At 48.0% G+C, this 14,651-nt stretch overlaps 1 protein-coding gene across 1 annotated transcript in view; it reads left to right on the top strand.

The window, feature by feature from the left end:
* The window catches only part of ROR2 (receptor tyrosine kinase like orphan receptor 2), a 258,944-nt gene extending 244,965 nt beyond the window's left edge, over positions 1-13,979 (top strand). The window contains exons 5-9 of the mRNA XM_037798256.1: positions 67-194; positions 4,132-4,446; positions 6,243-6,488; positions 9,786-9,988; positions 11,437-13,979. Of these exons, the coding sequence (XP_037654184.1) occupies positions 67-194; positions 4,132-4,446; positions 6,243-6,488; positions 9,786-9,988; positions 11,437-12,882 (2,338 nt within the window). The 3' untranslated portion in view covers positions 12,883-13,979. The remainder of the gene's footprint in view (positions 1-66; positions 195-4,131; positions 4,447-6,242; positions 6,489-9,785; positions 9,989-11,436) is intronic.
* Positions 13,980-14,651: the final 672 nt, after the last annotated feature.

Below are 14,651 nucleotides of genomic sequence, written 5' to 3'. Positions count from 1 at the left end.
AAAATCACCAGGGATATTTAAACACCTGCCAGTGTGCTTACCAGCTGTCTGTGTTTTTTTTTCCAGGGACGACTATCACGAGGATGGATTTTGCCAGCCCTACCGGGGAATTGCCTGTGCACGCTTCATTGGGAACCGGACCATTTATGTGGACTCCCTCCAGATGCAGGGGGAGATTGAAAACCGAATCACGGGTAGGCGCTGCATGCCTGGGTTGTAACTATAAGCATGCACACAGCCCGCCTCTTGCCGGGGAGACAATAGTTACTTGTGTATTTTATCACTCAGCAGCCTTGTTATCCTTGTACTTAGACAATGAGTCCCCATTCCAGCCCTCTTGCAAAAGAGAATCAGAAACCTTTTTGGAGAAGTGGTTGCAATTGCTAAAATACTTTGCCTGAAAATGTTCCTAATGTGCCTGTTTAAATTAGCAAATGCAAATTGCTTAGAATATAAATTCACCTGCTGATGTTGGCCATCGGAGCGCTGTGAGGTCCCTCATGGCAAAACGGTCTCTTTTCACAGAGCTAGCCACCCAGCACAGGCAGCCCCAGCACCTTTGACATTTACTGAGGTTCACTTCTCCTTGGTTCAACTTTTCCAGACTCTCGCAAACTTGCTAAGTCATGTTTGGTTAAAGGATGCATGAGCCTGATTTCCGCCATGCAGGAGCGCAGGTTTCCGGGTTCTTGGTGATGGGGCACTCTGCAGTGGAAATCCTCACAAATCTTCTTCAGTCCTCAGTTTCTAGAGAACAAAGTCAGGTCTTCGGGTATCTGGTCCACACTCTGAGAAATACAGCAGATCATTTAGGAAAGGAAGTTGCTCGTCCTCAGTCTCTTGGAACCTAACTCCTCTGGTTGGTCTTTAGCCCTCAGTGTGCCATCCCTTACAAATGGGCACAGTCTTCCTTGAGCAAAAGCCCTTGAGACCTGAAGAAGTGAAAATTTCCCTTCCTGTTCCTGCTCTCACCACAGTCACCCACACATTTTTCTCCCCAGACCCCATAAGGAACAAGAAAAATCTTTTGGAGAAGCCAGGTGCAGCTCAGTTTAATTGGCTTATCAGCATGGTAGTTCTTGAACCCAGCTGCACATTAGAATCACCTGTGATCTTACAAAAAATTCTGATGCTTGAAGTACATGAGAGATTCTGGTAGGGGCGGAGGGAGCTGCAAAGCACTGCCTGGGTAAGGGAGCGAGAATGAAGATCTGAGTTAGAAACTCATGGAGGTGTCTCTGAAATTCTCTTCCAAAAAGTGGACACCTGATCTTGCCTTTTCTCCTCAGACTAGGTGGTCTAAGTTCACTCTGGTCATGGAAGGGTCAGCCTAGTCCATGCTGCTACAGATCTCCCAGAAGACAGGGGAGCAGGCACCCAACAAGAAATGAAAAAGCAGCCATGGAACTTAGAGGAAGTTGGGAGGCTCCATCTTGGTCCAGTGGAAAATGTTTGGCATACGTTGGTTTCACTCACTAGAAAAGCTTTGTATTATGTCATTCAAAGCAGAACTGTTCAAACCTTTTAGAAGACGACATATTTCACATCATGATTTAATGTACACATACATCCGTTCATAAAATTGAAACAAGGGTTACATGAAACAACAGTCACCCTTATTAAACACAATGTACTTTGTTTTTCCTCTTCAGTTCTATTTCATTAAAGAAAAAAGTTAGTCACAATCCTTAGCATGAACCATGAACTCTGATATCTTCTCTTCTGTTTCATAAAATGCTGGTTGCAGCCACCTAAATTAATTTTGCATCTCAATGATTTGTAAACACTGATTCAAGGCCCAAGATGGTTCCTCAATTATTTTTTCAGGAATTCATTAAAAGGTTCAAACAACTCAGATATCCAAGCAGCCTGGTTTTCTGGAGGTTTTGGAATAAAAAGCTAGAATGAGGATTCTCTAGATAGGTGGCTTTTTGAAAAAATAAATTTGAAGTTGCTCCTGAGTGACTTATCTGTGGTTTAAAAATTAAGCCTCGTAAAGAATGAGTTTGGAGAACGGAGTACCTACCGCTTGCTTACTAAAAAACTACATTTCTTGAGACTCTAGGGATCCTGTAAGCTTTCCCATGGTACAGGCACAAAGTACACCTTCTTTGTGTGACACTCTGTCTGGATGTGAATTAAAATTAAGAAATGAGTTGTTTGATCTCCTCGGGGCCCGAAATTTTACTTTCAGAAATAAGCCCTCAATGCATTTTGAGGGGAGAAGGAGAAGAAAACCTAAAAAGGTCGGTTATGACATCATAGCAGTTGATTACCCTAAAAGAAATTCCAGGTTTGCCATCCGTAAACCATCTTTACCTGCCTGATGTCCAGGCCCACGTTTTTCAACAGCCCTTCTCCATCATCGCCAAATCTATAATGATAGGATCGAATGGGATTGGAGACTCAGGTCTTTCCACTAACTGTGGGAAACTGTACCAAACTCAGTTACTCAGTTTTAATAACAGCCAGAACAAACCAGGAAGACTGAAGATGATGTGGGGCAGAGGGCCCCCTGCCCCTGTGGCTACTCAGTGATCTTTATGATCAGGCCAATACAACCCGATTACCTGGAAGCCCATCCCTGACTGGCTGGTTTGTGGGCTCAATTCAAATTCCATACTGTTTTATTAGGCTTTGTATGGACTTTTCATTCCCCAGTGTCACTCAACAAATAATATTACATATAAAGAAACAGGCCCAGAAAGAACTAAGTGGTCCCCTGACACAGTAAATAATTCAGACAGGACTAGAATTGGTCTCTTGCACTAGTTTATTAAATAAAGCCAACGCCTGCATGGTTGTCTCCTAGGAATAAAGGGGTAGTCCCGCCACCTGCTGGCTGCGCCTGGCATAGCACATACATGTCATCTGTGGCCAGATTCTAACTTCTCCTGTGATCCTGGGGAGCACAACTCACTCTTTTCCGCTTTCAGAGACCACAGTGTCAGCAGGGTGTATCAGCAAAAGGGTCTCTCTTTGCTCAGCTGTCCAAGATCAGATTGTTAGAAGCAGGTCTTTTCTCTTGGTAAGGAGGGGTAAAGTGGGCCGGGGCTGTGGTGGGGAGGGTAAGCAAGCTGCCCCCATCCCGTCACACTCTGCCATCTCTCCTGCCAACAGTCCCATGGCCATGCTCCCAGCTCTTTCTCCCCATCAAATGTTTCCTCTCACCTGGTTCATTTCCATTACATACAATCACCCTGTAATTTCTCGCACCTAAAAAATCAAACCTTGCCCCCAGATTATTCCCTGGCTACTCCCTTTTTTTTTTTGCTCCCCTTTTATCCCATAACTCCTCAAGATTTGTGCCCTTGCTCTCCCCACTGTGCCCCCTCCCACCCTCTTGAACTATTCCCCACCACTCATCGTCGATGCACACCCATTTTACCAAATGTCCCCTTCTCATTGTCATTCTACTACACCCTCCAGCTGGCATGTCACAGGCCAATATTCCATCTTTCTGGACACACTTTCTTCATTCCCTGCTGGCTTCCTTCCATCTGCTTCCAGGCTAGTCCTTCTCAGTCTTCTCTGTGCCATTTGCTTGCAGAGCTTGTAATGTCGCACAGAAAGAAACAAGTCCAGAAAGAACGAAGCGATCCACTGTCATGTAGAAAATAACGGAGACGGGGCTGGAATTGGGCTCCGGCACTAGCTTACTAAAAGCCAACATCTGTGTAGGGGAATGTTGGAAAGACCCAAGCAGAATCCTTGTGCCTCTTTTCCTTACGCTCTCCTTTAGATCTCCTCCAGGTCCAAGGTTTCTAATGCCATCCTATGCTTGCAACCCTCTACCCCCAGTTCACAGGCTTAGGAGGTGGCCATTCGATCTGCAATGTGAATCTTCTTGTCATGGGAGGAACATCTAGTTTTATGGGATCTTGAGCCTGCTTTTTCTTCTTTCTTGTTCCCACTTGGGACGTTTGGAAGCCAAGTCCGAAGACCAGGGACTTTTGATGTTGGGGCAAATCAGAGCAGCAGGTGCCACTCTGGAGCCCTGCTCCCGGGAGCTCTTGTCATGCACAGCGTTGAGGGCGCTAGGTGGTGAACCCCGAGGCCGGGGTGCGGGGAGGAGGGACGCGGGATGCAGGCCCGCCCTCACGCAGCACCGGGTCCCGCCCTTCTCCCCAGCCGCCTTCACCATGATCGGCACCTCCACGCACCTGTCGGACCAGTGCTCCCAGTTCGCCATCCCGTCCTTCTGCCACTTCGTCTTCCCGCTGTGCGACGAGCGCTCCCGGGCGCCCAAGCCCCGCGAGCTGTGCCGCGATGAGTGCGAGGTGCTGGAGAGCGACCTGTGCCGCCAGGAGTACACCATCGCCCGCTCCAACCCGCTCATCCTCATGCAGCTGCAGCTGCCCAAGTGCGAGGCGCTGCCCCTGCCCGAGAGCCCCGAGGCCGCCAGCTGCATGCGCGTGGGCATCCCCGCCGAGAGGCTCGGCCGCTGTGAGTGTCCGCGGGGACGGGCCTCCCCCGCCGTGCGCCCCCAGCCACCGCAGGCGTCCCTGGGGCCCAGATTCTCCCCCAGGGTACAGAAAGTAAAACTGGGTGATCTGAAATGTCTTATGGCGCCCCCTGTGATTTGCTCGTTAACGCCCAGCGGCCCCCCCTACTGTCAGCCTTGAAGCAGGAGGCAGTTCGCAGCCAGGACCCCACAGCCTAGGGCCCTGGAGTGGGGTGTAAGAGGAGCATGGGAATTTGGAGTCCTTCAGCCCCAGGGACACACACTCTCCAGCTTGGCTGGCCCCTTGCCTATTTTTGCAAACTGGAGGTCCTCTTTGAACCTCAGATTTTCTTTAAAAATGGAAATAATCATAGTTCCTGCTGCAAAGGACTGTTTGGTGCATTTGAAGAGACAGGGTGAGTTTCCACGTCAAGTACTCTGAAAGAAATTCAGATTCTCAGTTCGGAACCCCCCCCGGAATCCTGGATGACTCTTAGCTTTAGTTGAGTTTGAGAAATAGTGCGATGAGGCATGGTCTAGCTCCAGCAGAATCTCAGGCACCTGGGGATCATCCATGACTAAATCACACACCCTTCTACCCAAGAACTGGACCCAAGAACTGTCCAGGAGTGGGGGGAATCCTAAATTCTCTTCTTCCGAGCCTGAGGCCTGGGCTCGGTTCTGTTTGGGGTCTGCAAAGGACAGAAGGGCAGGTTTCCCCCATCCAAGTCTGGTAAACCCTACAGTGTGAGCCCTTAGCAGAGCTAAGAGGGGTGTCCCCCGCAGGGGACTGTGGCAAGGAATGGTGGTTCTGCTGAAGTCTCTGAGGTTTCCTCATCAGGACTGAACCCCCATAATGTAGGGGGGATGGACCCAGAGAAGATACCCCCTTCCTCACCTGGGCTACACAGGAGAGCCCCGACAGACCCACCCTGAGACTTCGGGCTGGGTTCTGCTTCTCTGACTAGGCTGTCAGTTCCATGGATGGGGCAGGGAACTGACAGCCCTGACCATGCCCTGGGCCACCAGGCAGGTCAAAGTCACCCAGCCACAGCTGGGTCCATATCCTGGATCCGGCAGTTAGGTGCATGCTGTGACTTTAGGCAAGTTGCTTAAATTCCGGCATCCTCACATTAAATGGGGATGACTGGGGTGAAACTGAAAGGAAGGTTAAGTGAGTTGCTATTTAGAAGATTCTTAGAACAGTGTACAGCTCAAGATAAGTGCCATGTAAACCTCTGTTTAGCAAATGTTTAACAAATGCATGTCCCCAGGGTGTCAGGGAAAGTTCTGGGTGTCCACTGTGGAAGTGAGGTGGACATGCATTGTTCCTGCTTCCACATAGCTGGGCTGGGGCACCTCACCAGATAGCAAAGTGGGCAGCCGAGGTGGCAGGGCCACGCCAAAGTGTGTGCCCGTTCCACATGCACAGTTTGCTTTGGTTTCTAGTGCATTTGAGTGTGAGTTCAGGATTGCTGTCACTTATTCTGGGGTGATGGTGGATCCATAGGTGGTTTCGGGACCCTGGGATAACTGAAATTTTCCTTTCCCATATATGTCCCTGGTGCATTCTCAGTTTAATATGTGGGTTTGGGACTTTTTTTTTTATTTAATGTTGCTTTTCTGGGAAGTTATGCAAGATCCTATAGTCTGTTGGAAATTCCAGCTCAAGTCCACACAGGCAAAGTGGTTTGGGTTCCTTTCTAAAATCATTGAAGAAGGGTGGGCTTTGTGCCCCCCTCCCACAAGGGCTATTCCCCCTGATTTTCTGGGCTCCTAATGCATCGTCCCCTTGCAGATCACCAGTGCTACAACGGCTCGGGCACGGACTACAGAGGGACGGCGAGCACAACCAAGTCGGGGCACCAGTGCCAAGTGTGGGTCCTGCAGCACCCCCACAGCCATCACCTGTCTAGCGCGGACTTCCCAGAGCTCGGCGGGGGGCACGCCTACTGCCGGAACCCCGGAGGCCAGATGGAAGGGCCCTGGTGCTTTACCCAGAATAAAAACGTACGCATGGAACTCTGTGGCGTACCCTCTTGTAGTATGTATTCTCTCTTTATTTTTTTAAGTGTTGACTAAATGTTGAGCACAGCGTTCTGTCCTGACCTGAGACCTGGGGGCTGGGGGCTGGGGGATGTGCCCCTGCACTGCCAGCCTTGTCCTGGGTAGAGTGGGGACAGTAACGCCCCATCTTAACAGCCACCACCGTCACTTTTGTCTGATGCAGAGCCGTTGCTGCTTATGAAAATAATATCTGTTCATTATAGGATGTTTTGAAATATAGAAGTGCCTAAAGAATGGTGCGCAAATCAACCCTAATTTCTTCACCCAGTGGTGACCACTGTTTACATTTTGGGGTACTCGTCAGCCCTTTCCCGCGTATGGCCCTGGGATATTTGATCTGGTGTCGTGTTTTTCCACTAACGTTATAGTGTAAATATTTCCCAGTATTAGTAAAAATGCTTCCCATTACAGCCAGCTCCTTAGCTCTCTGTCTGTAGTTGGAAACAAAACACTCTTTCCTGCTCCCAACCTGCTCCCCATTCCCAGTCTCCCCAGTGTGAGTTTCCCACACTTTCTCAGCTTTCACACCACTCTGTTAAAATTATAGGTAGGAAAAGACAGTTTAGTTAATGGTTTGAAAGTCTGAAAAATGATTATCTCTGTATTTCAATCATTTCTGTTTCAACAGAAATTGTTCTTGGAGAACTGAGATTTGGTGCTTCTTAGGCAGGTGTTGGGGTCTTAGAGTTTTGAACCAGGTGGCAGGAGGTTGGTGGAAAATGCCATGAGCTAATTGATAAAGAGAAATTAATTGGAGAAGCAAATGAAAGCTCACTGTTCACCTGGAAACCTCATCCCAGCAGTGTTACGCAAAAGACCATAGTGTGCCCCTACCCTGCTGTGGTCGGAATAAAAACTGGCGTTAATCACCTTCCTGAAGTACAAGCTGGCAGTTCCAAACTTGTCACTCCCTTTGAGGCAGCACTTCATGGTGTAGAACAATTAGACCGGCAAAGAAGGATGCACACTATGTCCGGTTAAGCAAAAATGAAAAGCACGTTGTAGGGCAGTAGCTGTGCTATGTCTGACTTTTTGGAAAAAGAAAAAAATAAGTGAACAGTGCATGTGTATGGACACAGACACCTAGACACCCATATTTTGTAGAAATTTTGGAAAGAAACACACCAGACTTTTAGCAGTAGTTTCCCGTAAAGTTTCAGAAATGTTGAGATAGAAGGCATGTTTACAGACAAGCAGGTGTTAGTTTTGTAATTAAAAAGAAAATTTACCCAGAAAAAAAAAGTATGTTTTTTGATCTAGTAATTCTAGGAACCTTATCTTGCAGAAATATTTGCACTTATGGGGCAGAAATGCACAGATATTCATAGCAGAATCATTTATAATAGCTAAATAGAAAACATACTGTTTATCATTAGGTGGTTGGATAGGATCATTGAAATGCATCCATACAATGGAATATTATGCAACTATTAAAAAGAATGCATAGATTTATCTGTGCTGACATGAAAGGTTGTCCAGATATATCATTCAGCCACAAACCAAGAACAGGAAACTACGGGTGATACTATTCTATTTAAAAATACCTATGTCTAAGATTGGTATTTGATTGAACTGTATGAAAATACAACTTCTGTATATCAAAACAGTTGAATATCAGTCATTTTGTATGGTTCAACCTAAAATGTATATAAAAATTTAGGTGAACACCTAAGTAACAGTTCCATAGCATTGGTGGAAAGGCTTACTTGGAATATTCACTTTCTAAAGCCCACATATCTGTAATATTATAATTTATATATTATTATTATTTATATTATGATATTATAATTTTCCCCAATAAGCGTGTGTTTCACTGGTATATCAAAAGAACAGTAATCATATAAATGATCATCCAAATGTTTGGACAGTGCTCAAACTTCTGATCTTGTTCTGAGGATATAGAATCTCCCTCTAGCCATAATGAAAAAATGGACCAGAATCTCCCTTACACTCAAGACATTGCACATGTATTTCTGGGCCCTTCTACAAGGGACACTGCTTGGGGGAGCCCAGAGAGTTTGGTTTGTGATTTTATTTTATTTTATTTTGGGGTTGGGAGCAAGCCTGGGCTTGGGACGACGTGGTCTTTTACTAAGGCATTTCAATGGAGGGTTCGTTTTTTGGAGCTGAATTAACTCAGCTCTCACATCCGCCAGAAGTGACTTATTTGCTTCCGGATGGGGAGCTCTACTCATGGGTGTAACTAACAGATGTAATTATTTGCAAGGCTAATGAGAAAACTGCTTATGTAGAACCCTGCGGCTCTCTAGCGGTGTGGGAAAGGGGCCCTTTAGGGAACTAATCTTCTACCACCCCTAGGTAAATGGTTCAACCCCTTAAGTCATACCATCTGCTCCTAAATCGTAATTACTTTGATGTCCTTGGCCTCTCCGGGTAGTCAGGAATCTGGAAGGAGGGCAGTCCTGGGCCCACCCAGCCTGGAACTCTGAGCACCACTAACTCAGCTTACCCCAGTCGCCTGTGGGTCCCTGGAGTGGCTCCGAGAGACAGATAATTAGTGTGCACCTCTTGTGTGACTCCTGTAGAGGGCGACCAAGAGTTGCTTTTCACTGTGAAAAATGAAGGAATGATACCTGGGAGCCTTAGATCATTTGGACATCACACCATTGTGTTTTAAGAATTCTTGAGCCCATTTGTACACTGTTGTGTTGGATAATTCTGTGGGACCGCAAACTCATAGGCTACCAGTGCTCTTTTTGATGAAATGCAATGTTAATTAGTATCAGAAAAGAATATATTCTCATTATAGAAAAACTTTTTTTCAAATATTGAATAAAATAAAGGATTATTTACCATCCCAGTACCAAGTTTCAGTCACCAAGGACAAGGGTATCAGATATGTTTCCTAAACCTGTCATTTGCTGATGAGAGTATAATAAAAATTAAATAGAGCAGAGGACCTATTTCCACTGGTATTGAGACATTAGGAAAGAAAAGGATATGTGGCTAAAATTAATATTAAGACTTTTTGGGGTTCATGTAGTTTTTTTATGCTATGTATTCCAGTTTGTTTCCATGGAGGGGGAGAGGGGGAATTTTGAGTTGTGTTTCAAAAAGTAGACAACAGGGTGTACATTTTTAGGTGCATTATTATTTTTTAGGTTCAGTGTGCAATTTTGCCCTTTTGTGAAGTGTATCTCCGTGTCCACTTGCATTCGAATATTTGAGCTAGAGGTGGGGAGAGGGCTGGTGGAGATGGAGTTGAAAAGGGACCTTTTCCGAAAAAAACCATTAAAATGTTTACTCTTCCCAGGTCCCCGAGACAGCAGCAAAATGGGGATTCTCTACATCTTGGTTCCCAGCATCGCCATACCCTTGGTTATCGCGTGCCTCTTCTTCTTGGTTTGCATGTGCCGGAATAAGCAGAAGGCATCGGGGTCCACCCCGCAGCGCCGACAGCTGATGGCCCTTCCCAGCCAGGACTTGGAAATGCCTCTCATTAACCAGCACAAACAGGTCTCCGTGCTTTACATATTTTAAAGAGGTGGTTCCTTCGTGTGTAACCTCTAACCTGGTTACTTGTGTGTCCTCCGTGACATTCGATTTCTTAATTTACAATACAAGACACATCATTCTCTTAAACTATCATTCATTTTGCAGTTTCTTCTCTAAAATAGATCAGGATATCTGTGTCCTTAGAACATAAATGGCAGGAATGTTTGGACTTCACAGACCTAGAGTCACTAACCAGACCAGTGCAAGTAGCAAGGGCCCAGATTAGCTGTCTTGATGACCTGCAGAAGGACAGCAGAAGAAGAAGGCTCAAATTGTCCCCATAAGTTGAGGTTGGATGTGGCGTTTCTATGGGATTGGAACTGCGACCCATTTTCTGGCCCGCTTTTGGTTGGGTTGGTTTTGCTTTAAATGGAGTGACAGTCTTGTATGGAAGTTGGAGGACAGGCCAACCACAGAAGAGTTATCCCTACTCTAAAAGTTTTGGGGGAGGGGGAGAACGTGCTGAAATAAGTTATATCAGAAAATGGGTCATGGCCAGCCAGCTTCAATGAAAAGGCATTTATGTTTATAGCAAGCTTTAGGGGGGTGGAAATCATTCCCAGGTGGTCTTTGAGGGGATTTTCAAGGTTTTCAGGGAGACAGTGGGCTCATCCAGCTCTTTAACCAGGGAGTCATTGAATATTTACCATAGTGGGGTAGGGGCTGGCTGTCAAGGAGAACATAGTGTTCCCAGGGGCAGCATAGAAGGAAAGAGGCATCCAAAAGTCCTGTGCAGTTCAGTCCTACCTGGGTTGTGTTTCTGCCAAACGTGCATCGAATTGAGAATCCAATCAAGAGCAAAGAATCAGACAAGTCCATTCAGGGAACAACCAGAAACCAACTGGCCTGGATGGCTCTAAAAATAGAGTTATCACAAAAGGTGAATAAAAGTTGGGGGAAAAGGACCAGGGGTCTCCTAAGAAAAAGATACTGCATCTTACTGTGATGAGCAGACATGGTTGGACCTTGTTGGGTGTGGAGGGAACCCAGCTGGGAAAGTCCAGGAGTCAGTTGGGGACACCTGGGGTGAAGCTTGACTGTAGTATGTGTGTATGCATGATGCACATGCCACTCACCAGTGGAAAAGATGTCTGTAATGGTATCTAGGCCATATTTTGAAGGGACATAATTTGTAGCCTGGTTGGAACCCATTGAAGGTTCCAGGCAGGAGCTAGCATCCTCCCATCGGAGCCACACTGAAGATTAATCAAAGAGCAGAGTGTGCAAGGCAGGTGGAGCTATTGGATGATTGGATCTCTAAAGGGTCAAGGCTTGGAGACCTGCCTGCTCATATCAGTGATGGCAGCCCTAGGAGTTTTGCCCCCCGAGAATCCCGTCCCAGCGGCCCTGTGGTTTCTCCCGGTGGTACAGTGACTGAAATGTTTCATGCAGACTTTTCTTCTCTCCAGGCCAAGCTCAAAGAGATCAGCTTGTCCACGGTGAGATTCATGGAGGAGCTGGGGGAAGACCGATTTGGGAAAGTCTACAAAGGCCACCTCTTCGGCTCCACCCCGGGAGAGCAGACGCAGGCCGTCGCCATCAAAACGCTGAAGGACAAAGCAGAGGCGTCACTCCGGGAGGAGTTCAAACACGAGGCCACCATGCGTGCCCGGCTCCAGCACCCCAATATCGTCTGCCTGCTGGGGGTCATGACCAAAGACCAGCCCCTCAGCATGGTCTTCAGCTACTGCGCCCACGGCGACCTCCACGAGTTCCTGGTCATGCGCTCGCCGCACTCCGACGTGGGCAGCACGGACGACGAGCGGACCGTCAAGTCGGCCCTGGAGCCCCCGGACTTTGTCCACGTCGTCGCTCAGATCGCCTCGGGGATGGAGTACCTCTCCAGCCACCACGTGGTCCACAAGGACCTGGCGACCCGCAACATCCTCGTGTACGACAAGCTGACCGTGAAGATCTCAGACCTGGGCCTCTTCCGGGAAGTGTATTCCGCTGACTACTACAAACTGATGGGCAGCTCGCTGCTGCCCATCCGCTGGATGTCCCCCGAGGCCATCATGTACGGCAAGTTCTCCATCGACTCGGACATCTGGTCCTACGGTGTGGTCCTCTGGGAGATCTTCAGCTACGGCCTGCAGCCCTACTGTGGGTATTCCAACCAGGACGTGGTGGAGATGATCCGCAGCCGGCAGGTTCTCCCGTGCCCCGACGACTGCCCTGCCTGGGTGTACGCCCTGATGATCGAGTGCTGGAACGAGTTCCCCAACCGGCGGCCCCGCTTCAAGGACATCCACAGCCGGCTCCGAGCCTGGGGCAACCTCTCCAGCTACAACAGCTCGGCACAGACCTCGGGGGCCAGCAACACCACGCAGACGAGCTCCCTCAGCACCAGCCCCGTCAGCAACGTCAGCAACGCCCGCTACGTGGGGCCCAAGCAGAAGGCCCAGCCCTTCCCGCAGCCCCAGTTCATCCCCCTCAAGGGCCAGATCAGACCCATGGTGCCCCCGCCCCAGCTGTACATCCCCGTCAACGGGTACCAGCCCATGCCGGCCTACGGGGCCTACTTGCCAAATTTCTACCCTGTCCAGATCCCCATGCAAATGGCCCCCCAGCCGGGACCCCCTCAGATGATCCCCAAGCCCGGCTCCCACCACAGTGGCAGCGGCTCCACCAGCACGGGCTATGTTACCACGGCGCCCTCCAACACATCCGTGGCAGACCGGGCTGCCCTGCTCTCGGAGGGTGCCGAGAATGCACAGAACACGCCAGAAGATGTGGCCCAGAGTCCCGTGCAGGAAGCAGAGGAGGAGGAGGAGGGCTCGGTCCCAGAGACGGAGTTGCTGGGGGACAATGACACGCTGCAGATGGACGAGGCTGAGGCCCAGCTGGAAGCCTGAGGGGGCTGGCCCGTGGCACTTCCTGCCTGGGGAAAACTCCCTGCCACCGTGATTCCATGATTCCATGGGGACCTTTATCAGCCACCAGGTCAGGAACTTCGCGCCATGGAGGAGACGTGAACTGCAGCAGGTGTGCTGAGCCCAAGGTACCAATGGGCGTTTTTGCAACTTGATGGTGTGCATGAAACACTGCTTTCCTTTTGTCATCTGCGTGATGCCCTGGTAGAAAGGGCTGCAGGTGGGCGGCCACACAACGTGATATCCATCAGAAGCAGGATGTACAGCAAACCCCACAGCCACCTGAGTTTATCCCAGTGGTAGCTCGGTAGCAAGCAGTGGATAGGCTTTGGAAGAAAATAAGGTGATGTCTTTTCTCCATATTGTACATGGATTGAATATTGCGCAAATGGGCCTGCAAAAAGCAGCAAGATGGCTCTTTGGATTTTGAAATCCACAGCGCCTAGCCTTTTGGTCTTAAGGATGAAGGAAGTTCATTTTCTCTCTGCTGCCTCGTTGCCCGTCATAGCTTCCCTTCAGCAGCCAGAGATTTGCAAGAATAGCATGCTGCCCGTTTTGCTGCAGGTTCTGATGAAAAAGGGTCTTCTGAAATGGAAGTTTCCCACATTAAAAAAAAAGTGCCTTTAAAAGAAACCAACAGAATTTTGTATTTTTTTGTGAAATGGTTTTAATTATACTGCATATGTACCTTGCCCACTTTTCTGGAATTCAAGGGAACCTGTTTCTTGAATTTGGAATGTTACAAAGAGGCAATATTGTACAGAACACAGTATTGTTAATTTTTTTTTAAGAATCATGTACAGACCTTAAATGTAATTTATATGTTTTTTGTATGCCATTTTCCTCAAAGTATTTTGATCTTAAAATAATTCTTTCGTAATTTAACTGTTTACATTACTTTGGGATACCATCTAATTGTATCTCTGGTTTGTTTATTTTTATACAGTTTATAAGTGAGGTTCATTCATTTCAGAACCCCTCTGATGGCAGAGCCCACAGACTTGCCATCTGTATGCAGCCCATGACACGTTGTGGATCTCATTTGTAAATCCCACACCTGGTGTATCCAATAAAGTGAAACAGGACGTGTGGTTGAATCTCTTGCAGTTGTAGAGGACTGAATGAAAGAGAGAGCTGAATTGTGTATTACTTGGGTTTGAGCCCTTTCAGTGGGTTGGGAGGTTTTTCCCAGGGCCTACAACTCCATTTTAATTTGAATGGATATTGGCAGATAAATAATGGAAATCAGTTGCATTGCTTTTCTCTTATTAAGATCTTGAGTGGGAGTTAATGGCGGATGATCTCAATAAGGTCTTTGGTTTTAAACCTGTGCCTCTCTGAGGTCCCAAAGCCCATGACATTTTTATACCTGAAGCCTGGCACTTCCTGAGGCTCTGGAGCAGGGCTGGTTATGGGGGGAGATGGGCGTTCTTCACCACCTGCCCAGGGCCACTTACACACTGCATCCCCACATCCCCACATCCCCCCATCTGCATGTGGCTGAGCTGGGATACCCTCGGGGCTCCAGGACTCTGACTGGGGGAAAGAATATGGTAATACAGCCACATATAAGGGGTAGGATCTACAGGGGCTTTCCCAGCCAGCAAAAGCCCCTTCTGCCACCAGGGCCAGTCCCTTCACCCAACAAAGTGCAAGAGGTATACCATGTTCATGGAAGGGGGACAGGCAAAGATGAGCTATTGACTTGCTTCCCATCAAGCAGTGATCTTGAGCCTGTATCCAAATAACTT

The sequence above is a fragment of the Choloepus didactylus genome, chromosome 10 (assembly GCF_015220235.1).
Source record: "Choloepus didactylus isolate mChoDid1 chromosome 10, mChoDid1.pri, whole genome shotgun sequence".
NCBI classification, from domain to species: Eukaryota; Metazoa; Chordata; class Mammalia; order Pilosa; family Megalonychidae; genus Choloepus; species Choloepus didactylus.
Note: the sequence above shows the minus strand (reverse complement) of the source record. Positions and strands in the feature narration are given on the sequence as shown.